Source organism: Oncorhynchus clarkii, unplaced genomic scaffold (genome assembly GCF_045791955.1).
Source record: "Oncorhynchus clarkii lewisi isolate Uvic-CL-2024 unplaced genomic scaffold, UVic_Ocla_1.0 unplaced_contig_11936_pilon_pilon, whole genome shotgun sequence".
Classification (NCBI taxonomy): Eukaryota; Metazoa; Chordata; class Actinopteri; order Salmoniformes; family Salmonidae; genus Oncorhynchus; species Oncorhynchus clarkii.
In genome coordinates, this window is record NW_027261146.1 from 118,200 (window position 1) to 145,000 (window position 26,801).

At 43.9% G+C, this 26,801-nt stretch overlaps 2 protein-coding genes across 2 annotated transcripts; both read left to right on the forward strand.

Annotated features, from left to right (window-relative positions):
• The first annotated feature begins 524 nt into the window (after window positions 1-524).
• Window positions 525-7,521, forward strand: LOC139405420 (dnaJ homolog subfamily B member 1-like). The gene is made up of 4 exons (XM_071147744.1): window positions 525-1,042; window positions 2,642-2,976; window positions 3,111-3,380; window positions 3,593-7,521. Exons 1-4 carry the CDS (start codon window positions 823-825, stop codon window positions 3,821-3,823), a joined length of 1,056 nt encoding a protein of 351 aa, XP_071003845.1. The 5' UTR covers window positions 525-822; the 3' UTR covers window positions 3,824-7,521.
• A 2,502-nt stretch (window positions 7,522-10,023) lies between these two features.
• Window positions 10,024-25,568, forward strand: LOC139405399 (uncharacterized). The gene is made up of 4 exons (XM_071147718.1): window positions 10,024-10,115; window positions 17,800-18,011; window positions 20,336-20,490; window positions 25,134-25,568. Exons 1-4 carry the CDS (start codon window positions 10,024-10,026, stop codon window positions 25,566-25,568), a joined length of 894 nt encoding a protein of 297 aa, XP_071003819.1.
• Window positions 25,569-26,801: the final 1,233 nt, after the last annotated feature.

A 26,801-nucleotide genomic window follows, 5' to 3' on the forward strand; every position in this document is an offset into this window, starting at 1 on the left:
GGGCGTAATGTGTCAGCGATGGTTTTCAAAAGCAGCAAGGCTGTTAGCCAAGGACAGGCCTGGACCTCTTTGTGGGCATTTGACCAAGAAGAGGCTAGTAAAAGTTGAAATAACGTAATTATTTAAATTGAGAAAGGACAGGGCTCAACCTAACGCATAGTACCAATAAACCTGAAGCATAGCGAGGACTAAACCTATAGTTCCAACAAACGCGACAGACAAACCACATTATGAGGGAATCAGTTTTGTTCCGGGGATCCATATAGGTTTTCCTCTGCGCAGTTTGCAGACACATTGTCATACATTCTGTTCACTAACACGATTCTTAGTACGTTTGATACATCCAGTGAGTCAACACTGTATCTGACACCACACACACACACACACAGGGGTGAGATTTCTACAAAGAAGGCGTGGTTGAGTTTCGGCTCGACTACAGAGGCGTGTCCTGTCAAACTCAGTGACGCTCTGTTAGGCGTGATCGGTCCCAGGAACTTTCGTCCGACAGGAGTTGAGCTGCGTTCAGACTCATCCTGATGCTGCTAGAAAATTCTCGAACTTTCTGCGCGGGTATAAACTAGAATGGGTCCCAAGCGGAGCTGACAACGGTAGCGTTCTTCAACAGGAGGTGTACAGTTCAGGTTAAGCTTTAATACGTTTATTTACCATTCCATAGATAGACTGCCTGCAACCGGACCAGCGCATTTAAAGAGAACTTCCCGTCTACCTTGTGTGAATTTGATTGGCAGTCAGCACAGGCTCAAGCAAGGAAACTTTAAACTATTTCTCGCAGCTATTCGGAATTAACACACCGACAGCTAAATGGTCAAAATGGGTAAAGACTACTATAATGTTCTGGGCATACAGAAAGGGGCGACGGAGGACGAGATCAAGAAGGCTTATCGCAAGCAGGCTCTGCGTTACCACCCGGATAAAAACAAGTCTCCCAAAGCCGAGGACAAGTTTAAAGAAATAGCTGAAGCTTATGACGTCCTGAGCGACCCAAAGAAAAAGGACGTTTACGACCGATTCGGCGAAGAAGGTACGTGTTCTGTTGACCAGACACAACATGTTGTTATTAAAAGTGATGAATAAATACACGTTGTTTTCCGAAGTACTTTAGTTGGGTAGGCCTTTCGGAAACGATTTCAAAGCTGCGATTATAAAGATGTAAAGCTGAATTATTGTCGCTGGATATTTGGATGCGTATTAAGGCGAAAAGGAATTTCAAGATCTGTCTCAAGAACCTGCCTCTTTTCCTCTGATAATCTACTATTCTTCAGTGTTGCTGAAATCGTTGTATTTCTAGTGTTCTAACGCTTTGGGCCACAGAAGTTCCAAAAACAAACGCTATATGCTTATAACAAACCAAGCAATAGCTCATAAGCCTTCCCTTCTTGGACTGTGTGAGCAACAGTTTATACGTCTACATTTCTTAGCCTATGTGAGCTATATTTTTATAACGAGAAAGGGCAAGACACAGCAGGCCTATAGCATCTATCAGTTTTCCCCCGTTGTCCATTCTTATGATTGTGCTGCAAGAGATTCGCGAGTTCCAACAAGAATCCCTTGCAGCACAATCATAAGAATGGAGGAGGGGAAAAAAAACTGATAGATACAATAACACTGCACGCCAAGAGCGGAGCGGAGAGGGAGAGGTGCGCGCCCACTACTGGAAGGTTCGGGCGCTGACGTCACAGCGGGGCGGAGACTTTGACAGTTTGGCGCTAGCCTGTCAGCAAGTTTCTCAAACGACAGATAGTGTGGCTGTGTACTCCTTAGTATGTGAAATGGCTAGCTAGTGGTGCGCGCTAATTGCGTTTCAATTGGTGACGTCACTCGCTTTGAGACCTTGAAGTAGTGGTTCCTTGCTCTGCAAGGGCCGCGGCTTTTGTGGAGTGATGGGTAACGATGCTTTGTGGTGACTGTTGATGTGTGCAGAGGGTCCCTGGTTCGAGCCCGTTAGGGGCGAGGGGACGGACTAAAATTATACTGTTACACTAGGTTACAACGGTGCTGCTGTGTTCTTATCAGTTGTCTTTAAAGACTAGTCTAGATAACTCAACGGCCAAGCTGCATTATTCTGTGTATAGCAACAGACACTGTAGACCACAGGAGGTTGGTGGCACCTTAATTGGGGAGGATGGGCTCATGGTTATGACTGGAGCGGAAGTATCAAATACATCAGACACATTGTTTCCAGGAGTCTGTGTTCCATTTGCTCTGTTCTGGCCATTATTATGAGTCAGCCTCCCTTCTATCTCTACACACAGAGCGTTCCTCCCTTCTAGCCCTACACACAGAGCGTTCCTCCCTTCTAGCCCTACACACAGAGCGTTCCTCCCTTCTAGCCCTACACACAGAGCGTTCCTCCCTTCTAGCCCTACACACAGAGCGTTCCTCCCTTCTAGCCCTACACACAGAGCGTTCCTCCCTTCTAGCCCTCCACACAGAGCGTTCCTCCCATCTAGCCCTCCACACAGACTCATTGTTTCCACAACCATGGGTGCCACTGCAGATAGGAAATGTTTACACAACTTATATTGAAAGAAGTCTGGACCAGAGCCACAAATGTTTAACTCTCCCTCTCTCTCTCTCCCCTCCCACCCCCCCTCCCTTCCTTCCTCCCTCTCCTCTCCAGGGTTGAAAGGAGGAGGCACCCCAGGAGGAGGGGGTGTTCCCGGGGGCCCTAGTTTCAGCTACTCCTTCCAAGGCGACCCCCACGCCATCTTCGCCGAGTTCTTCGGGGGCCGGAGCCCCTTCGACCAGTTCTTCCCCCGAAACGGTGGGGGCCCAGATGGGGACAACATGGACACTGACGATCCCTTCGCCCGTTTTGGGATGGGGGGCGGTGGCATGGGGGGGTTCCCCCGTTCCTTCAGCACAGGGATGGGAGGAGGGGGGATGGGGGGGCAGATGGTTGAGAAGCACCAGGACCCACCCGTGCTCCACGACCTCAGGGTGACCTTAGAGGAGGTTGGTTGGTTGACTTATGTTATTTGACCATTCAAGGTATCCATATACACACAGCACATCATACAATTTAAAAAAGTTGTGTAGGATAACACCATAAAGTCGATGCCTCGTTTCCATCCTGGTCTTTTTTAAAGGTGCTCTCAGGCTGCACTAAGAGAATGAAGATATCCCACAAGCGGCTGAACGCAGACAGACGGACCCTCCGGATGGAGGACAAGATCCTGGAGGTGGAGATAAAGAGGGGATGGAAGGAGGGGACGAAGGTCACCTTCCCTAAAGAGGGGGACGAGACGCCGACTAACATCCCGGCAGACGTGGTGTTCGTGGTCAAGGATAAGCCACACCCGGTGTTCCGGCGAGACGGCTCTGACATCGTTTACCCCGCCAAGGTCTCCCTCAGAGAGGTAAGGCAGAGTGATCTGAACTTTAACTAAACTAAATATACTTTGTTTTTACACGATCCTCTCCAAGTGCTGCCTAAACAAATTGATAGTACTTAGAATGACTCATTCTTGAACCTACAGACAACTGTTTGTATGTAGACTAGAGTGATGAAGTGTAATCTCTCTCTCGCTCTCTCTCTCGCTCTCTCTCTCTCTCTCTCCTTCCTCTTCAGGCGCTGTGCGGATGCACGGTCATCGTCCCCACGTTGGACGGCAGGACAGTAACCGTGACGACAGGGGACGTGGTGCGTCCGGGGATGAAACGCCACATCACGGGGGAGGGGCTTCCTCTGCCCAAGCGGCCCGATCGCCGCGGTGACCTGCTGGTGGAGTACGAGGTTGCGTTTCCGGAGAGACTGAGTCAGAGTGCCAAGGAGACCATCGCACAGGTGCTTCCACCCTAGTCCTGATAGCTATAAACTATGAACGTCTTCAGGACAAAACGGACGGAGCAGACGAACAGTGAAAAGCAACCTGTGGCTTTCCTCCCTATCGCCTCTGACCAAAGAACATTTATCGCCGCCATTTTCTGTTCCTTTCCAGACGATTGTTGAGTGTTGAATCGCCATCGTTCGTCGACACCCATCAGGTGACCTACTGCGCACGGCCAACTTTCGTTACGGTGTCTCTTGTCCTTTAGTTGAGGAAACTGTCACTCTGGACCTCGTGAGTCCACTTCAGAACCACTAGTGAACTGAGGAAACTGTCACTTTGGATCTCGTGAGTCCACTTCAGAACCACTTGTGAACTGAGGAAACTGTCACTCTGGACCTTGTGAGTCCACTTCAGAACCACTAGTGAACTGAGGAAACTGTCACTTTGGACCTCGTGTGTCCACTTCAGAACCACTAGTGAACTGAGGAAACTGTCACTCTGGACCTCGTGAGTCCACTTCAGAACCACTAGTGAACTGAGGAAACTGTCACTCTGGACCTCGTGAGTCCACTTCAGAACCACTAGTGAACTGAGGAAACTGTCACTCTGGACCTCGTGAGTCCACTTCAGAACCACTAGTGAACTGAGGAAACTGTCACTCTGGACCTCGTGAGTCCACTTCAGAACCACTAGTGAACTGAGGAAACTGTCACTTTGGACCTCGTGAGTCCACTTCAGAACCACTAGTGAACTGAGGAAACTGTCACTCTGGACCTCGTGAGTCCACTTCAGAACCACTAGTGAACTGAGGAAACTGTCACTCTGGACCTCGTGAGTCCACTTCAGAACCACTAGTGAACTGAGGAAACTGTCACTCTGGACCTCGTGAGTCCACTTCAGAACCACTAGTGAACTGAGGAAAACTTGCAACCCATATTATTCAAAAAGCATCTTAGAGTAGTTATGCTGATCTAGGATCAGTGTAGCCTTTTAGATAATAATACATGTGACTACATGGACAGGGGGGCACCTGATCCCAGATCAGCACTACTGCACTGTAGAACCAGAGACCATCAAATAAATGTTGTTTGGCTTCCTTTAGTATGAGCCTCTTTTTAGCTGTACTTCCCCACTGGGGAATGTTGCCATGTACAGACTAGAGCCATTGGCTTGTTAGCAGTGGTTCCCAAACCTCTCCTCTGGGACCCTCAGACATTTAACACAACATTGTTGTAGCCCTGAACTGGCTCACCTGGTTCACCTAGTCAAGGGCTTGAACTGGCTCACCTGGTTCACCTAGTCAAGGGCTTGAACTGGCTCACCTGGTTCACCTAGTCAAGGGCTTGAACTGGCTCCCCCGGTTCACCTAGTCAAGGGCTTGAACTGGCTCACCTGGTTCACCTAGTCAAGGGCTTGAACTGGTTCACCTAGTCAAGGGTTTGAAATGGCTCACCTGGTTCACCTAGTCAAGGGCTTGAACTGGCTCACCTGGTTCACCTAGTCAAGGGCTTGAACTGGCTCACCTGGTTCACCTAGTCAAGGGCTTGAACTGGCTCACCCGGTTCACCTAGTCAAGGGCTTGAACTGGCTCACCTGGTTCACCTAGTCAAGGGCTTGAACTGGCTCACCCGGTTCACCTAGTCAAGGGCTTGAACTGGCTCACCTGGTTCACCTAGTCAAGGGCTTGATGATTAGTTGATATGAGAGAGGGGAGATTAGGGTGAGAATGAATGGATTCTATTTGACTCCCTCTCCAAGACATTTAGTGCCAGAGAGACTGTTGGAGTAAGAGATTCATCATGATTCATCTTGTCGAGGGCTTGATGATTGGTTGACTAATGTAATCAGGTGTTCTAGCTCTTGAGTAGATGAAATCCATTCGTCTGCGGGTCCCCCAGGAGAGGTCTGAAAACTCCTGTTTTGGGGGATTAGATTTGTATCTCTTGGTGGCATGTCTTTGCAGATGGCGTCTTTTCATGTATCTATTCTAGGGGTTTAGGTATCATGGGTTGTTTTCATGTATCTATTCTAGGGGTTTAGGTATCATGGGTTGTTTTCATGTATCTATTCTAGGGGTTTAGGGATCATGGGTTGTTTTCATGTATCTATTCTAGGGGTTTAGGGAACATGGGTTGTTTTCATGTATCTATTCTAGGGGTTTAGGTAACATGGGTTGGTTTCATGTATCTATTCTAGTGTTTAGGTATCATGGGTTGGTTTCATGTATCTATTCTAGGGGTTTAGGTATCATGGGTTGGTTTCATGTATCTATTCTAGTGTTTAGGTATCATGGGTTGTTTTCATGTATCTATACTAGGGGTTTAGGGATCATGGGTTGGTTTCATGTATCTATTCTAGGGGTTTAGGGATCATGGGTTGTTTTCATGTATCTATTCTAGTGTTTAGGGATCATGGATTGTTTTCATGTATCTATTCTAGTGTTTAGGGATCATGGGTTGTTTTCATGTATCTATTCTAATGTTTAGGTATCATGGGTTGTTTTCATGGTTTTGGATTCTGATCAAATCAATAGAAAGTATTGCCACTGATCATTGATCAATACCCATCGTGTGATAATGCCCGTAGTGTGATAATGCCCGTAGTGTGATAATGCCCATAGTGTGATAATGCCCATAGTGTGATAATGCCCATAGTGTGATAATGCCCATAGTGTGATAATGCCCATAGTGTGATAATGCCCATAGTGTGATAATGCCCATAGTGTGATAATGCCCATAGTGTGATAATGCCCATAGTGTGATAATACCCACAGTGTGATAATGCCCACAGTGTGATAATGCCCATAGTGTGATAATGCCCGTAGTGTGATAATGCCCGTAGTGTGATAATGCCCGTAGTGTGATAATGCCCGTAGTGTGATAATGCCCATTGTGTGATAATGCCCACAGTGTGATAATGCCCATAGTGTGATAATGCCCATAGTGTGATAATACCAGTAGTCATCGGTTTAGAAGAGAAACAACGCTATTTGAATGTATAGAAATATAATCTATAGAACGGACCTTCCCATTCAAGTCAATGCTGATTCCATTTCTATGCTTGAATGGTCTTTACTTTTCCAGAATGCCTACAGTGACAGGGTGGAGGGAAGTGTGAGTGAGAGGTGTGTGTTTCAGCTAGTGTGTAGCTAACTAGGTGAACTTTTTGTACAGAAATGGTTTGGAACGTATGACTTGCTGTAGGATCTGGGCTATGTATGGTGTAACTGTTGGATTGGCTACTATCATGAGATAGGATGTTAGCACAGTAACCATGGGAGATATAGGCTTTCATGTTAAACCCATAGGACTCCTCTTTACTCAATATTACACACAACATGTATCGGTGCTACCTGTTGTTGATGCAGTAAGTGAAAACTGTCCAGAAACTGATATAAAGCTGTTTTATTGAGCAAAGAATATCAACATTTGCTTTGTAATTATTTATGCATTTAAATGGAAGATCACTCACCTCAATATAGGAACCATTATTTCTCCTTCACAACAGGAACTAGTTTTATATTTAAATCATGTCGTTTTATATTCAAGGAATACTTTTAAGAAAAACGTTAACCCTGGACAGAATCTTCTACAACTGCAACCAGACTTAGTTTGCTATACATTTGTCATGTGTGTATTATATTACTGAACAGTTTGCTATACACAGAATGTATTTTCTACGTGAATAACTTTCCTAGGTAAATAAAGTATGTTTTCTTCTAGATAAACGGATCCCTGTTTGTCTCTGTAGAAAGATGTAATGAACGTGTTGTGACAGTGTAATCTGGTATGAAGACGTCTCCTGGCTGGAGACGCGCCGGGGCCTCTTCGCTGCCTGTGTCTGTGTTGCATAGCTGGCTGGCTGGCTGGCTCTTAAATGTACACCGAGAGCCAACCTTAATACTATGCATGTCAATCTCTCACGGCTCAAAGTGGAGGAGGGATTGACTTCATCAATACTTTTATTTGTGAAAAGTATTGTTGAATGCAGCAAGCTGTCTGTTTAAACTACTAGCACACAGCTCAGACACCCATACATACCCCACAAGACATGCCACCAGAGGTCTGTTTAAACTACTAGCACACAGCTCAGACACCCATACATACCCCACAAGACATGCCACCGGAGGTCTGTTTAAACTACTAGCACACAGCTCAGACACCCATACATACCCCACAAGACATGCCACCAGAGGTCTGTTTAAACTACTAGCACACAGCTCAGACACCCATACATACCCCACAAGACATGCCACCGGAGGTCTGTTTAAACTACTAGCACACAGCTCAGACACCCATACATACCCCACAAGACATGCCACCAGAGGTCTGTTTAAACTACTAGCACACAGCTCAGACACCCATACATACCCCACAAGACATGCCACCAGAGGTCTGTTTAAACTACTAGCACACAGCTCAGACACCCATACATACCCCACAAGACATGCCACCGGAGGTCTGTTTAAACTACTAGCACACAGCTCAGACACCCATACATACCCCACAAGACATGCCACCAGAGGTCTGTTTAAACTACTAGCACACAGCTCAGACACCCATACATACCCCACAAGACATGCCACCGGAGGTCTGTTTAAACTACTAGCACACAGCTCAGACACCCATACATACCCCACAAGACATGCCACCAGAGGTCTGTTTAAACTACTAGCACACAGCTCAGACACCCATACATACCCCACAAGACATGCCACCAGAGGTCTGTTTAAACTACTAGCACACAGCTCAGACACCCATACATACCCCACAAGACATGCCACCGGAGGTCTGTTTAAACTACTAGCACACAGCTCAGACACCCATACATACCCCACAAGACATGCCACCAGAGGTCCAGAAGAGACTATGGGTGGAGCACAGTACTACATAGAGCCATGACTACATGGAACTCTATTCCACAGTACTACATAGAGCCATGACTACATGGAACTCTATTCCACAATACTACATAGAGCCATGACTACATGGAACTCTATTCCACAGTACTACATAGAGCCATGACTACATGGAACTCTATTCCACAGTACTACATAGAGCCATGACTACATGGAACTCTATTCCACAGTACTACATAGAGCCATGACTACATGGAACTCTATTCCACAGTACTACATAGAGCCATGACTACATGGAACTCTATTCCACAGTACTACATAGAGCCATGACTACATGGAACTCTATTCCACAGTACTACATAGAGCCATGACTACATGGAACTCTATTCCACAGTACTACATAGAGCCATGACTACATGGAACTCTATTCCACAGTACTACATAGAGCCATGACTACATGGAACTCTATTCCACAGTACTACATAGAGCCATGACTACATGGAACTCTATTCCACAGTACTACATAGAGCCATGACTACATGGAACTCTATTCCACATTAAGTAACTGATGCAAGCAGTAAAATCAGATTTAAAACCTAGACAAAACTACACCTTATGGAACAGCAGGGGCTGTGAAGAGACACACATATGCATACACACACATGATAACATACACACTCCACACACACGTACAGGACACATGGATATTGTGCTGTAGATATGTGGTAGTAGAGTAGTGGCCTGAGGGAACACACTGTGTTGTGAAATGTAATGTTTTTAGAATTTTATATAACTTCCTTAATGTTGCTGGAACCCAGGAAGAGTAGCTGCTGCCTTGGCAGGAACTAATGAGGATCCATAATAAACCCCAGGGAGAGTAGCTGTTGCCTTGGCAGGAACTAATGAGGATCCATAATAAACCCCAGGAAGAGTAGCTGCTGCCTTAGCAGGAACTAATGAGGATCTATAATAAACCCCAGGGAGAGTAGCTGCTGCCTTGGCAGGAACTAATGAGGATCCATAATAAACCCCAGGAAGAGTAGCTGCTGCCTTGGCAGGAACTAATGAGGATCCATAATAAACCCCAGGGAGAGTAGCTGCTGCCTTGGCAGGAACTAATGAGGATCCATAATAAACCCCAGGGAGAGTAGCTGCTGCCTTGGCAGGAACCCAATGAGGATCCATAATAAACCCCAGGGAGAGTAGCTGCTGCCTTGGCAGGAACCCAATGAGGATCCATAATAAACCCCAGGGAGAGTAGCTGCTGCCTTGGCAGGAACCCAATGAGGATCCATAATAAACCCCAGGGAGAGTAGCTGCTGCCTTGGCAGGAACCCAATGAGGATCCATAATGAACACTAATACAAATACATGTTGTTCAACTCTGTGCTGGTGGTTGCTGTGGCAACCCTGAAGGAGGAAATGAAGAAGAGGTCTCCCTTTTACTTGCTGTCCTACAACAGGTGAGAGTGGTGAGGAAGGTGGCTATGATGATGATGATGATGATGGTGATACAGATTATGATATTCTGGATACTTAACTAAAAAAGTGACAGCTGATCTTTGCTATAATGTCTAATCAAAAGATCAGTTGTGACTATGAATCCACTAGGAGGCAGTATTCAGCACAGAAACAGCTTTGCCGCCCCCAAAAAGGCAGGCTTCATCCCAAATGGCATCCTAGTCCATATATAGTGCACTACTTTAGACCAGAGCCTTATTCCCAACATAGTGCACTACATTAGACCAGAGCCCTATTCCCTGCATAGTGCACTACATTAGACCAGAGTCGTATTCCCTATATAGTGCACTACTTTTGACCAGAGTCGTATTCCCTATATAGTGCACTACTTTTGACCAGAGTCGTATTCCCTACATAGTGCACTACATTAGACCAGGGCCCTATTCCCTATATAGTGCACTACTTTTGACCAGAGTCGTATTCCCTATATAGTGCACTACCTTAGACCAGAGTCGTATTCCCTATATAGTGCACTACTTTAGACCAGAGCCCTATTCCCTATATAGTGCACTACTTTTGACCAGGGCCCTATTCCCTATATAGTGCACTACTTTAGACCAGAGCCCTATTCCCTATATAGTGCACTACTTTTGACCAGGGCCCTATTCCCATATAGTGCACTACTTTAGACCAGGGCCCTATTCCCTATATAGTGCACTACTTTAGACCAGGACCCTATTCCCATATATAGTGCACTACTTTTGACCAGAGCCCTATTCCCTATATAGTGCACTACTTTTGACCAGGGCCCTATTCCCTATATAGTGCACTACTTTTGACCAGAGCCCTATTCCCTATATAGTGCACTACTTTAGACCAGAGCACTATTCTCTATATAGTGCACTACTTTAGACTAGAGCCCTATTCCCTATATAGTGCACTACTTTTGACCAGAGCACTATTCCCTATATAGTGCACTACTTTTGACCAGGGACCTATTCCCATATAGTGCACTACTTTAGACCAGGGCCCATACAGTATGTAAGGAAGAGGCACCATTTAAGGCAAAGCCTCTGTTAATGACCGTCAGACCCGTGATGCTATCAGCAGACTGGGTCATGTCAACCAAACTGATAAAAACACTGTGTACCACAACTCACGAATATCACCCAACAACCAACACAGACACTGGTGTCCTGAAAAATACCTCCTTTCTAAATTAGCTCGTGTGTGTGTGTGTGTGTGTGTGTGCGTGTGTGTGCGTGTGCGCGTGTGTGTGTCTGTTACTGCGCATATGTATGTGACAACAGATGAGGCAGAAAATAACGAGAGAAAGAGAGAGAGAAATTACACAACAAATTACACAACATTTTATTTCTGGGTTAAACGAGATTGCTATTGTGGTAACAGTAGGTGTACTTTAGAGTTTACAGTTGGTGTACTTTAGAGTTTACAGTAGGTGTACTTTAGAGTTTACAGTATGTGTACTAGAGTTTACAGTATGTGTACTAGAGTTTACAGTTGGTGTACTTTAGAGTTTACAGTTGGTGTACTTTAGAGTTTACAGTATGTGTACTAGAGTTTACAGTATGTGTACTAGAGTTTACAGTTGGTGTACTTTAGAGTTTACAGTTGGTGTACTTTAGAGTTTACAGTGGGTGTACTTGGAGTTTAGATGGTGAGGATGAAGAAAATATAACTTCCACCCACAATGCAGTGGCCCCTCAGCCCGTGTCTACCGCTGACCCAGAATGCATTGCTCATGACCCCGCCCTCGACCAATCAGCCTTTTAAGCACTCGACCCTATAGCATTGGACCAGAACCTCAACAATATCACAACTACTGACTCCTGATAGACTCTGTAGCACAGAGATCCTATTAAAATCTGACTAACGTTGGAATTACATTTTAATATGTAATGAAGTTCTATTAAGGAATTCAGTTCTATTATGTAATGAAGTTCTATTAAGGAATTCAGTTCTATTATGTAATGAAGTTCTATTAAGGAATTCAGTTCTATTATGTAATGAAGTTCTATTAAGGAATTCAGTTCTATTATGTAATGAAGTTCTATTAAGGAATTCAGTTCTATTATGTAATGAAGTTCTATTATGTAATGAAGTTCTATTATGTAATGAAGTTCTATTATGTAATGAAGTTCTATTATGTAATGAAGTTCTATTAAGGAATGAAGTTCTATTATGTAATGAAGTTCTATTATGTAATGAAGTTATATTATGTAATGAAGTTCTATTAAGGAATTCAGTTCTATTATGTAATTCTATGGTCTGTATTCTGAAGAGAAGAGGTCACCTGAAGTGTTATCGTTACCAGAGCTGGGGTCCACTTGAATAGAATTCAATTAAATTCATTAAAATAATCACAATTCAATTTATCATCGATGACCATCATTTTCCATGTGGACTTTTCAATCCATGAATGGAAAGTCACTTCACTTCCTGAATTGACGGAGTTGAAACATGTAGTTTATTAGACTGTAACCTCGTCCCCCAGGATCAATGGAGAGACGACTGGTGGTGGAGATTATAGTAGATTTATTCATCAGTACTGATAACATTCTGTAGGGGGCGATGTGGAGGTCATTCTGTTGGTTTACTGAGATCTCAGTAGCTTGTCTGTTATGTGATGACGTCATTCATTAAGGGGGAGTTGGGTTGAAGAGGAGGGATGTTTCTTCTGTTCAGAAACTCATCTGTTGAGTTTATAACTTACAAAGACTGTATTTGGATCAATTAAATGTCAGAAAAAAGTTATAAAATATATTGATGTATACTTTAACTATATTGTCATCATCTCAACATTGTGTTCCTCCTCTGCTGAAATAACCATGGTAACTTCAGAACAGAGAAGTTGACAGTTTTAACACCTAGTCACCACAGATAGCTGAGATCTCTGGTGGTTTAGAAGTCTAACCTCCGGCCGGTTTGAACCAGTTTCATTCTGTCACTACAGAGAAATCATCAGGATGTGTAGGCTAATGCCCACCACATATGTTTCCCATGCCAATAAAGCCCTTAGAGAGAGAGACAGACAGACAGACAGACAGACAGACAGACAGACAGACAGACAGACAGACAGACAGACAGACAGACAGACAGACAGACAGACAGACAGACAGACAGACAGACAGACAGTATCTCTGCTTTGGCAATGTAAGCATGTTTGCCAAGCCAAAAAAAACTTTGAATTTAATTTGATTTAAAGACAGAGAGAGACAAAAGACAGAGACAAAAAGACAGAAAGAGAGATAGATAAAGAGAGAGAGAGAGAGAGACAGAGGAGAGGGGTGGGGTGTCAGATGAGGGAGGAGCTTTCAATTAAGGAAGACAGAGCGTTTCAGAAACACCCTGCTGTCAAGTGAGTAGCTGACAGAGACTCTGTTGTGGAACTGGACTAGCAGGTAGTATAGTAAAATAACTGTAACAGTATAGTTACTGTGGTAGTAAAGCAACTTTAACAGTATAGTAACTGTGGTAGTAAAGTAACTGTAACAGTATAGTTACTGTGGTAGTAAAGTAACTTTAACAGTATAGTAACTTTAACAGTATAGTAACTGTGGTAGTAAAGTAACTGTAACAGTATAGTTACTGTGGTAGTAAAGTAACTTTAACAGTAACTGTGATAGTAAAGTAACTTTAACAGTATAGTAACTGTGGTAGTAAAGTAACTTTAACAGTATAGTAACTGAGGAGTAACTGTCCAGAATGAAGATACTCCATGTTGTCTCCTGCTGTCTCCTCTCAGGTGAGTTCTTTCTTTCTTTCTTTCTTTCTTTCTTTCTTTCTTTCTTTCTTTCTTTCTTTCTTTCTTTCTTTCTTTCTGCCTGCCTGCCTGCCTGCCTGTCTGCCTGTCTGTCTGTCTGTCTGTCTGTCTGTCTGTATGATATAGTACAGAAGGAATAAGATATGTATTTGTCTATAAGGAGCCAGATAGTTTGTTTTCCACATGTACCTCATGATAATGAACTGAACTTAGAATGTTTGACACTACTGCTACTTCCTGTTCATCATATATGCATAGTCACTTTAACCATACCTACATGTACATACTACCTCAATCAGCCCGACTAACCGGTGTCTGTATGTAGCCTCGCTACTGTATATAGCCTCCCTACTGTATATAGCCTCCCTACTGTATGTAGCCTCCCTACTATATGTAGCCTCCCTACTGTATATAGCCTCCCTACTGTATATAGCCTCCCTACTGTATATAGCCTCCCTACTGTATGTAGCCTCCCTACTGTATATAGCCTCCCTACTGTAAGTAGCCTCTCTACTGTATGTAGCCTCTCTACTGTATGTAGCCTCCCTACTGTATATAGCCTCCCTACTGTAAGTAGCCTCTCTACTGTATGTAGCCTAACTACTGTATATAGCCTCCCTACTGTAAGTAGCCTCCCTACTGTATGTAGCCTCCCTACTGTAAGTAGCCTCTCTACTGTAAGTAGCCTCTCTACTGTAAGTAGCCTCTCTACTGTATGTAGCCTCGCTACTGTATATAGCCTCCCTACTGTATATAGCCTCCCTACTGTATGTAGCCTCCCTACTGTATGTAGCCTCCCTACTGTATATAGCCTCCCTACTGTATATAGCCTCCCTACTGTATATAGCCTCCCTACTGTATGTAGCCTCCCTACTGTAAGTAGCCTCTCTACTGTAAGTAGCCTCTCTACTGTATGTAGCCTCTCTACTGTAAGTAGCCTCCCTACTGTATATAGCCTCCCTACTGTAAGTAGCCTCTCTACTGTAAGTAGCCTCTCTACTGTAAGTAGCCTCTCTACTGTATGTAGCCTCCCTACTGTATGTAGCCTCCCTACTGTATATAGCCTCTCTACTGTATATAGCCTCTCTACTGTAAGTAGCCTCTCTACTGTAAGTAGCCTCTCTACTGTATGTAGCCTCCCTACTGTATGTAGCCTCCCTACTGTATATAGCCTCTCTACTGTAAGTAGCCTCTCTACTGTATGTAGCCTCCCTACTGTATGTAGCCTCTCTACTGTATGTAGCCTCTCTACAGTATGTAGCCTCCCTACTGTATGTAGCCTCCCTACTGTATGTAGCCTCCCTACTGTATATAGCCTCTCTACTGTAAGTAGCCTCTCTACTGTATATACCCTCCCTACTGTATGTAGCCTCCCTACTGTATATAGCCTCTCTACTGTATATACCCTCCCTACTGTATGTAGCCTCCCTACTGTATGTAGCCTCCCTACTGTATGTAGCCTCCCTACTGTATGTAGCCTCCCTACTGTATGTAGCCTCCCTACTGTATGTAGCTTCCCTACTGTATGTAGCCTCCCTACTGTATATAGCCTCCCTACTGTATGTAGCCTCCCTACTGTATGTAGCCTCCCTACTGTATGTAGCCTCCCTACTGTATGTAGCTTCCCTACTGTATGTAGCTTCCCTACTGTATATAGCCTCTCTACTGTAAGTAGCCTCTCTACTGTATATACCCTCCCTACTGTATGTAGCCTCCCTACTGTATGTAGCCTCCCTACTGTATATAGCCTCTCTACTGTATATAGCCTCCCTACTGTATATAGCCTCCCTACTGTATGTAGCCTCCCTACTGTATATAGCCTTCCTACTGTATGTAGCCTCGCTACTGTTAGTTTTCACTATTGGTTAGAGCCTGTATTCAGCATCTCACTGTAAGGTCTACTACACCTGTTGTATTCAGCATTTCACTGTAAGGTCTACTACACCTGTTGTATTTGGCGCATGTGACATATAGACTTTGATTTGATTTGATATGTTGGCCTTTTACCTGTGTTTGTGCAGAGTTAAAGTAAGATTTATCCAGGGTTAAAATAAGTTTTATCCAGGGTTAAAGTAGGATTTATCCAGGGTTAAAGTAAGATTTATCCAGGGTTAAAATAAGTTTTATCCAGGGTTAAAGTAGGATTTATCCAGGGTTAAAGTAAGATTTCTGCAGGGTTAAAGTAAGATTTATCCAGGGTTAAAATAAGATTTATCCAGGGTTAAAGTAAGATTTATCCAGGGTTAAAGTAGGATTTATCCAGGGTTAAAGTCAAATCGAATCAAATCAAATCAAATTTTATTTGTCACATACACATGGTTAGCAGATGTTAATGTGAGTGTAGCGAAATGCTTGTAGTAAGATTTATCCAGGGTTAAAATAAGATTTATCCAGGGTTAAAATAAGATTTATCCAGGGTTAAAGTAAGATTTGAGCAGGGTTAAAGTAAGATTTGAGCAGGGTTAAAGTAAGATTTATCCAGGGTTAAAGTTAGATTTATCCAGGATTAAAGTTAGATTTGAGCAGGGTTAAAGTTAGATTTGAGCAGGGTTAAAGTTAGATTTGAGCAGGGTTAAAGTTAGATTTGAGCAGGGTAAAAGTTAGATTTGAGCAGGGTTAAAGTTAGATTTGAGCAGGGTTAAAGTTAGATTTGAGCAGGGTTAAAGTTAGATTTGAGCAGGGTTAAAGTAAGATTTGAGCAGGGTTAAAGTTAGATTTGAGCAGGGTTAAAGTTAGATTTGAGCAGGTTAAAGTTAGATTTGAGCAGGGTTAAAGTTAGATTTGAGCAGGGTTAAAGTTAGATTTATCCAGGGTTAATGTAAGATTTGAGCAGGGTTAAAGTTAGATTTGAGCAGGGTTAAAGTTAGATTTGAGCAGGGTTAAAGTTAGATTTGAGCAGGGTTAAAGTTAGATTTGAGCAGGGTTAAAGTTAGATTTGAGCAGGTTAAAGTTAGATTTGAGCAGGGTTAAAGTTAGATTTGAGCAGGTTAAAGTTAGATGTGAGCAGGGTTAAAGTTAGATTTGAGCAGGGTTAAAGTTAGATTTGAGCAGGGTTAATGTTAGATTTGAGCAGGGTTAAAGTTAGATTTGAGCAGGGTTAAAGTTAGATTTGAGCAGGTTAAAGTTAGATTTGAGCAGGGTTAAAGTTAGATTTGAGCAGGGTTAAAGTTAGATATGAGCAGGGTTAATGTTAGATTTGAGCAGGGTTAAAGTTAGATTTGAGCAGGGTTAATGTTAGATTTGAGCAGGGTTAAAGTTAGATTTGAGCAGGGTTAAAGTTAGATTTGAGCAGGGTTAAAGTTAGATTTGAGCAGGGTTAAAGTTAGATTTGAGCAGGGTTAAAGTTAGATTTGAGCAGGTTAAAGTTAGATGTGAGCAGGGTTAATGTTAGATTTGAGCAGGGTTAAAGTTAGATTTGAGCAGGGTTAATGTTAGATGTGAGCAGGGTTAAAGTTAGATTTGAGCAGGGTTAAAGTTAGATATGAGCAGGGTTAAAGTTAGATTTGAGCAGGGTTAAAGTTAGATTTGAGCAGGGTTAAAGTTAGATTTGAGCAGGGTTAATGTTAGATGTGAGCAGGGTTAAAGTTAGATTTGAGCAGGGTTAAAGTTAGATTTGAGCAGGGTTAAAGTTAGATGTGAGCAGGGTTAAAGTTAGATTTGAGCAGGGTTAAAGTTAGATTTGAGCAGGTTAAAGTTAGATGTGAGCAGGGTTAATGTTAGATTTTAGCAGGGTTAAAGTTTATCTCACATGTCATCAGTTGTGACTGTACTGTGTGTTTCTGTTTGACAGCTCTGTGTGTTGTGGAGTCAGCTGGCATTAATGTGAAGGGGGTGGTAGCAGGACAAGTCAAAATCAAATGCTCTCACACATGGGCAGGTGACAATGAAAAATATTTCTGCAGAAGAGAATGTTACCATAGAGATCGTCTTGTTCAAACTGAGGGCAACAAGCATTATATTGAGAAAGGGAGATACACCATAGAAGACCTAAGGAATGGAGTCTCCTATGTGACCATCAAGAACCTGAGGAAGACAGACTCTGGTACCTACTGGTGTGGAGTGGAGAGATATGGCCCAGACACATACCAAGAGGTGCATCTCACAGTAACAGATGGTAAATTCAGAGATATTATTTGTTACAGGCTTCATGACTTCATTAGAGAAAAGCAAAATGGTGACAGTATTTGTGGATGCCTGTTCTTTTGTTTTACACACAGCTCCTCCTAGACCGTCAACTGTCACCTCCAGACCTCATGTCTGCACAACATCCTCTAACCTCTCTGCAACATTATCTAACATCTCCACAACCCTCCCAAACCTCTCTGCAACATTATCTAACATCTCTACAACATTTCTGGCACCTGGAGAAATCAGTGGTCCTGCTTCGTCTAGAGCAGGTATGATGAATTTCTCATCTCAGTCAATACTACTAATATGTTGTGATATTAAATGCTGTAATGTTGGAGGAAATCAATTGTAACTGTTCATGCTTTGGACAAATCTCGCTCTCTCTCTGACTACTCTCCTGGTGTAGGACAGAGTCAGAGTGCTGGGGGCTAAAATATGGTGTAGACGTGAGTTTATTCAGAAGTCTACAGGAAGTGATGCAACACTGGAGGATTTGGGCTCCTCATGTATCACTTGACAATAAAGGAGAGCTGTAGATGCATCTGAGCTCCTAGAGTTTGAGGCTCTCCTTTATTTTCAAGATTTCTACTCCACTAGGAGCTCAGATACATCTGTTTTCTACTCCGCTAGGAGCTCAGATACATCTGTTTTCTACTCCGCTAGGAGCTCAGATACATCTGTTTTCTACTCCACTAGGAGCTCAGATACATCTGTTTTCTCCTCTGCTAGGAGCTCAGATACATCTGTTTTCTACTCCACTAGGAGCTCAGATACATCTGTTTTCTACTCCGCTAGGAGCTCAGATGCATCTGTTTTCTCCTCCGCTAGGAGCTCAGATACATCTGTTTTCTACTCCGCTAGGAGCTCAGATGCATCTGTTTTCTCCTCCGCTAGGAGCTCAGATACATCTGTTTTCTACTCCGCTAGGAGCTCAGATGCATCTGTTTTCTACTCAGCTAGGAGCTCAGATGCATCTGTTTTCTACTCCGCTAGGAGCTCAGATACATCTGTTTTCTACTCTGCTAGGAGCTCAGATACATCTGTTTTCTACTCCGCTAGGAGCTCAGATGCATCTGTTTTCTACTCTGCTAGGAGCTCAGATGCATCTGTTTTCTACTCCGCTGGGAGCTCAGATGCATCTGTTTTCTCCTCCGCTAGGAGCTCAGATACATCTGTTTTCTACTCCGCTAGGAGCTCAGATGCATCTGTTTTCTACTCAGCTAGGAGCTCAGATGCATCTGTTTTCTACTCCGCTAGGAGCTCAGATACATCTGTTTTCTACTCTGCTAGGAGCTCAGATACATCTGTTTTCTACTCCGCTAGGAGCTCAGATGCATCTGTTTTCTACTCTGCTAGGAGCTCAGATGCATCTGTTTTCTACTCCGCTGGGAGCTCAGATGCATCTGTTTTCTCCTCCGCTAGGAGCTCAGATACATCTGTTTTCTCCTCCGCTGGGAGCTCAGATGCATCTGTTTTCTCCTCCGCTAGGAGCTCAGATACATCTGTTTTCTCCTCCGCTAGGAGCTCAGATACATCTGTTTTCTCCTCCGCTAGGAGCTCAGATACATCTGTTTTCTACTCCGCTAGGAACTCAGATACATCTGTTTTCTACTCCGCTAGGAGCTCAGATGCATCTGTTTTCTACTCCGCTAGGAGCTCAGATACATCTGTTTTCTACTCCTCTAGGAGCTCAGATACATCTGTTTTCAACTCCGCTAGGAGCTCAGATACATCTGTTTTCTACTCCGCTAGGAGCTCAGATACATCTGTTTTCAACTCCGCTAGCCAGCACCTCACCCTAATAGGTGTGCATTTCTTTTTCTTCGAGATTCTCCTCATGTATCACCTTTATTTTCTGTCTGTCTTCCTGCCTTACTGAGAGACTGACTGAACAACCCGCTGAGAAAACAACTGATCGAATGAACATCATGTTGTCTATTTTTTTAAATTCTTTATTTAACTAGGCAAGTCAGTAAAGAACACATTCTTATTTGTAAAAGAACAAATTCTTATTTCCCCACCGGGGACCAGTGGGTTAAATGCCTTGTTCAGGGGCAGAAGAACATATTTTTTACCTTGTCAGCTCAGGGATTCGATCCAGCAACCTTTCGGTTACTGGCCCAACGGTCTAACAACTAGGCTACCTGACATTCCTATATCTTTAAAATATACAGTACTGTGGTCAGGTCTGATGGTATCTATGATATATACAGTACTCTGTAAAGTCTCTCCTCCTGTCTGTGGTCAGGTCTGATGGTATCTATGATATATACAGTACTCTGTAAAGTCTCTCCTCCTGTCTGTGGTCAGGTCTGATGGTGTGGACCAGTGCTGGTCTGGTAGTCATGGTGACAGTGTTAGGACTGGTCCTGCTCCTGTTCTACAGACAGAGGAGAGGAACCAGGAGAACACCACCACCACCACCACCAGTCTCCTCCAACACACAACCTGACCCTGCTGGAGAGGTGAGAGATACAAGGAGGTGTGTGTGTGTGTGTGTGTGTGTGTGTGTGTGTGTGTGTGTGTGTGTGTGTGTGTGTGTGTGTGTGTGTGTGTGTGTGTGTGTGTGTGTGTGTGTGTGTGTGTGTAACTTGTAGTGTAGAGGTGATAGACAGGGAGGTGGTACACTAAACATTAAGGGTTGAGTGTGTGAGTCTACAGCCTCTAGTGGGATTCTACTGTAGTCTGTTATCATTACAGGAAGAAAACAGTGGCAAACAACACGTGTTGATGGTTGAGGGCCTCCACTTCTTTTCATATCTGAACATGTACAGTGGGGCAAAAAAGTATTTAGTCAGCCACCAATTGTGCGAGTTCTCCCACTTAAAAAGATGAGAGGTCTGTAATTTTCATCATAGGTACACTTCAACTATGACAGACAAAATGAGAAAAAAAAAATCCAGAAAATCACATTGTAGGATTTTTAATGAATTTATTTGCAAATTATGGTGGAAAATAAGTATTTGGTCACCTACAAACAAGCAAGATTTCTGGCTCTCACAGACCTGTAACTTCTTCTTTAAGATGCTCCTCTGTCCTCCACTCGTTACCTGTATTAATGGCACCTGTTTGAACTTGTTATCAGTATAAAAGACACCGGTCCACAACCTCAAACAGTCACACTCCAAATTCCACTATGGCCAAGACCAAAGAGCTGTCAAAGGACACCAGAAACAAAATTGTAGACCTGCACCAGGCTGGGAAGACTGAATCTGCAATAGGTAAGCAGCTTCGTTTGAAGAAATCAACTGTGGGAGCAATTATTAGGAAATAGAAGACATACAAGACCACTGATAATCTCCCTCGATCTGGGGCTCCACGCAAGATCTCACCCCGTGGGGTCAAAATGATCACAAGAACGGTGAGCAAAAATCCCAGAACCACACGGGGGGACCTAGTGAATGACCTGCAGAGAGCTGGGACCAAAGTAACAAAGCCTACCATCAGTAACACACTACGCTGCCAGGGACTCAAATCCTGCAGTGCCAGACGTGTCCCCCTGCTTAAGCCAGTACATGTCCAGGCCCGTCTGAAGTTTGCTAGAGAGCAGTTGGATGATCCAGAAGAAGATTGGGAGAATGTCATATGGTCAGATGAAACCAAAATATAACTTTTTGGTAAAAACTCAACTCGTCGTGTTTGGAGGACAAAGAATGCTGAGTTGCATCCAAAGAACACCATACCTACTGTGAAGCATGGGGGTGGAAACATCATGCCTTGGGGCTGTTTTTCTACAAAGAGACCAGGACGACTGATCCGTGTAAAGGAAAGAATGAATGGGGCCATGTATCGTGAGCTTTTGAGTGAAAACCTCCTTCCATCAGCAAGGGCATTGAAGATGAAACGTGGCTGGGTCTTTCAGCATGACAATGATCCCAAACACCCCGCCCGGGCAACGAAGGAGTGGCTTCATAAGAAGCATTTCAAGGTTCTGGCGTGGCCTAGCTAGTCACCAGATGGTGACCCCAGGTGGTGAGGGTAGGCAACAACATCTCCTCCCCGCTGATCCTCAACACTGGGGCCCCACAAGGGTGCGTTCTGAGCCCTCTCCTGTACTCCCTGTTCACCCACGACTGCGTGGCCACGCACGCCTCCAACTCAATCATCAAGTTTGCGGACGACACAACAGTGGTAGGCTTGATTACCAACAACGACGAGACGGCCTACAGGGAGGAGGTGAGGGCCCTCGGAGTGTGGTGTCAGGAAAATAACCTCACACTCAACGTCAACAAAACTAAGGAGATGATTGTGGACTTCAGGAAACAGCAGAGGGAACACCCCCCTATCCACATCGATGGAACAGTAGTGGAGAGGGTATCAAGTTTTAAGTTCCTCGGCATACACATCACAGACAAACTGAATTGGTCCACTCACACAGACAGCATTGTGAAGAAGGCGCAGCAGCGCCTCTTCAACCTCAGGAGGCTGAAGAAATTCGGCTTGTCACCAAAAGCACTCACAAACTTCTACAGATGCACAATCAAGAGCATCCTTGCGGGCTGTATCACCGCCTGGTACGGTAACTGCTCCGCCCTCAACCGTAAGGCTCTCCAGAGGGTAGTGAGGTCTGCACAACGCATCACCGGGGGCAAACTATCTGCCCTCCAGGACACCTACACCACCCGATGTCACAGGAAGGCCATAAAGATCATCAAGGACATCAACCACCCGAGCCACTGCCTGTTCACCCCGCTATCATCCAGAAGGCGAGGTCAGTACAGGTGCATCAAAGCTGGGACCGAGAGACTGAAAAACAGCTTCTATCTCAAGGCCATCAGACTGTTAAACAGCCACCACTAACATTGAGTGGCTGCTGCCAACACACTGACACTGACTCAACTCCAGCCACTTTAATAATGGGAATTGATGGGAAATTATGTAAATATATCACTAGCCACTTTAAACAATGCTACCTTATATAATGTTACTTACCCTACATTATTCATCTCATATGCATACGTATATACTGTACTCTATATCATCGACTGTATTCTTATGTAATACATGTATCACTAGCCACTTTAACTATGCCACTTTGTTTACATACTCATCTCATATGTATATACTGTACTCGATACCATCTACTGTATCATGCCTATGCTGCTCTGTACCATCACTCATTCATATATCCTTATGTACATATTCTTTATCCCCTTACACTGTGTACAAGACAGTAGTTTTGGAATTGTTAGTTAGATTACTTGTTGGTTATTACTGCATTGTCGGAACTAGAAGCACAAGCATTTCGCTACACTCGCATTAACATCTGCTAACCATGTGTATGTGACAAATAAAATTTGATTTGATTTGATTTGATCTCAACCACATGGAAAATCTTTGGAGGGAGTTGAAAGTCCGTGTTGCCCAGCAACAGCCCCAAAACATCACTGCTCTAGAGGAGATCTGCATGGAGGAATGGGTCAAAATACCAGCAACAGTGTGTGAAAACCTTGTGAAGACTTACAGAAAACGTTTGACCTCTGTCATTGCCAACAAAGGGTATATAACAAAGTATTGAGATAAACTTTTGTTATTGACCAAATACTTATTTTCCACCATAATTTGCAAATGTGATTTTCTGGATTTTTTTTTCTAATTTTGTCTGTGATAGTTGAAGTGTACTTATGATGACAATTACAGGGTGTAGTGAAGGTACTGTAACAGGAGTAATGTAGGGTGTAGTGAAGGTACTGTAAAAGGAGTAGTGTAGGGTGTAGTGAAGGTACTGTAACAGAGTAGTGTAGTGAAGGTACTGTAACAGGAGTAGTGTAGGGTGTAGTGAAGGTACTGTAACAGGAGTAGTGTAGGGTGTAGTGAAGGTACTGTAACAGGAGTAGTGTAGGGTGTAGTGAAGGTACTGTAACAGGAGTAGTGTAGGGTGTAGTGAAGGTACTGTAACAGGAGTAGTGTAGAGTGTAGTGAAGGTACTGTAACAGGAGTAGTGTAGGGTGTAGTGAAGGTACTGTAACAGGAGTAGTGAAGGTACTGTGAAAGGAGTAGTGAAGGTACTGTAACAGGAGCAGTGTAGGGTGTAGTGAAGGTACTGTAACAGGAGTAGTGTAGGGTGTAGTGAAGGTACTGTAACAGGAGTAGTGAAGGTACTGTGAAAGGAGTAGTGAAGGTACTGTGAAAGGAGTAGTGTAGGGTGTAGTGAAGGTACTGTGACAGGAGTAGTGTAGGGTGTAGTGAAGGTACTGTAACAGGAGTAGTGTAGGGTGTAGTGAAGGTACTGTAACAGGAGTAGTGTAGGGTGTAGTGAAGGTACTGTAACAGGAGTAGTGTAGGGTGTAGTGAAGGTACTGTGACAGGAGTAGTGTAGGGTGTAGTGAAGGTACTGTAACAGGAGTAGTGTAGGGTGTAGTGAAGGTACTGTAACAGGAGTAGTGTAGGGTGTAGGGAAGGTACTGTAACAGGAGTAGTGTAGGGTGTAGTGAAGGTACTGTAACAGGAGTAGTGTAGGGTGTAGGGAAGGTACTGTAACAGGAGTAGTGTAGGGTGTAGTGAAGGTACTGTAACAGGAGCAGTGTAGGGTGTAGGGAAGGTACTGTAACAGGAGTAGGTTAGGGTGTAGTGAAGGTACTGTAACATTAGTAGTGTAGGGTGTAGTGAAGGTACTGTAACAAGAGTAGTGTAGGGTGTAGTGAAGGTACTGTAACAGGAGTAGTGTAGGTTGTAGTGAAGGTACAGTAACAGGAGTAGTGTAGGGTGTAGGGAAGGTACTGTAACAAGAGTAGTGTAGGGTGTAGTGAAGGTACTGTGACAGGAGTAGTGTTGGGTGTAGTGAAGGTAGTGTGACAGGAGTAGTGTGTGTGTGTGTGTGTGTGTGTGTGTGTGTGTGTGTGTGTGTGTGTGTGTGTGTGTGTGTGTGTGTGTGTGTGTGTGTGTGTGTGTCCATGATAACTTGTAGTGTAGAGGTGATAGACAGGGAGGTGGTAAACTAAACATTAAGGGTTGAGTGTGTGAGTCTACAGCCTCTAGTGGGATTCTACTGTAGTCTGTTATCATTACAGGAAGAAAAACAGTGGCAAACAACACGTGTTGATGGTTGAGGGCCTCCACTTCTTTTCATATCTGAACATGTATCTATTGTCATTGGTTCTGTATGCAGGTTGACTGTGTGTATGAGGAGATCAGAGAGGCAGACAGACAGACAGACACACTTCCTGTGGTCATCTCTTCAGTCAACTCCACTGTCAACTCACCTACCAACTCTACAACCTACCCTGCTGGCCAAGCTATCGGTGTCCCACACTGTGACATCTATGCTAACGCTAGCTGCCACAAAGATGATATAAATCCAAGTTATTCTACTGCAGATCACCCAGATTCTCTCATCTTCTCCAGTGGGGATCTACCTACAGATTCTAGAGTCTCTTCAAGTCCTCCAACAGCCAGTGGAACCCAGGATGATTCCATCTACTCTACAGCCCAGCTACCCAAAGATACTGTAGAATCTACAAGATACCCTGCTGTGCACCTCTCTAAAGACACTCCAGAAGATGCCCTCTACTCTACAGCCCAGCTACCCAAAGATACTGTATAATCTACAAGATAGTACATCTCTCTAAAGACACTCCAGAAGATGCCCTCTACTCTAAGGCCCAACTACCCTAAAAAAAAAATACAAAAAAAACCCAAAGATACTGTAGAATCTACAAGATAGTACATCTCTCTAAAGACACTCCAGAAGATGCCCTCTACTCTACAGCCCAGCTATCCAAAGATACTGTAGAATCTACAAGATACCCTGCTGTGCACCTCTCTAAAGACACTCCAGAAGATGCCCTCTACTCTACAGCCCAGCTACCCAAAGATACTGTAGAATCTACAAGATACCCTGCTGTGCACCTCTCTAAAGACACTCCAGAAGATGCCCTCTACTCTAAGGCCCAGCTACCCAAAATAGTGTAGTACTTTTGAATCTATACAAGGGATACATCCCAAATGACACCCTATTATCTATCCCCCACATGGACCCTGGTCAAAGGCAGTGCTCTATAGAGAACAAGGTGCCATCTGGGATGAAGAGAAGCTCCCTGTAGAGAAATGAAGGGTTGTTACCACAGAGCCGCCATCTTGGAATGACATTAAAAAACAATCCATTTCCTGTTTCAAATCCTCCTTGACACATTGTATTAAAACAGCTCATGTGGTTTTACTGTATATAATGTATGTAAAATATGAACATCTGGCTTTAAAATCACTTTTTTCTCCAGATTTTGTGAAAGTCAACCAACATTATTGTAAATATTTGTGTTTTGTCATATAAGTTTGGCTTCATTTTGTCTGTTATAATAATGAAGACAGTAATACCGTAATAGTCAACTGTACCTTTGAGATTTACTTATCTATTGTATATGTACATAAACTCTGCCTTTCAAAGCATTTCATAAAAACCCATCAAAATGTTTAAAACAGTGTGAATGTGGAGTATTAGTGTGTGCATGTGTGTGTGTATGTGTGTGAGTATGTGAGTGTGTGTTTTTCAGTGTGTTTGTGTCTGGACATGTAAAGGAAGAGTGTCGACTAGAACCACCTGAGATAAACACACACACACACTGAAAAGCCACAGAGAGAGCAGACACAGTAGCAACTTCCACCAGACCAGAGCGGCGTCCGGCTACTAGGGTGTAGGGCAATTCCTATGGCTTCCACAGGGTGTTGAACCGCCTGACTGACACACCACAGAGAGAGCAGACTCAGTAGCAACTTCCACCAGAACAAAGCGGCGTCCGGCTACTAGGGTGTAGGGCAGTTCCTATGGCTTCCACAGGGT

Coding starts and splice junctions, on each gene's coding strand:
- LOC139405420 (XM_071147744.1), top strand. CDS start 823: ATGGTCAAAATGGGTAAAGACTACTATAATGTTCTGGGCATACAGAAA. Junction 2,977..3,110: donor TCAGGGTGACCTTAGAGGAG/GTTGGTTGGTTG, acceptor TCTTTTTTAAAG/GTGCTCTCAGGCTGCACTAA. Junction 3,381..3,592: donor CCAAGGTCTCCCTCAGAGAG/GTAAGGCAGAGT, acceptor CTTCCTCTTCAG/GCGCTGTGCGGATGCACGGT.
- LOC139405399 (XM_071147718.1), top strand. CDS start 10,024: ATGTTGTTCAACTCTGTGCTGGTGGTTGCTGTGGCAACCCTGAAGGAG. Junction 10,116..17,799: donor TACTTGCTGTCCTACAACAG/GTGAGAGTGGTG, acceptor ATATTTCTGCAG/AAGAGAATGTTACCATAGAG. Junction 20,491..25,133: donor AACCTGACCCTGCTGGAGAG/GTGAGAGATACA, acceptor TTCTGTATGCAG/GTTGACTGTGTGTATGAGGA.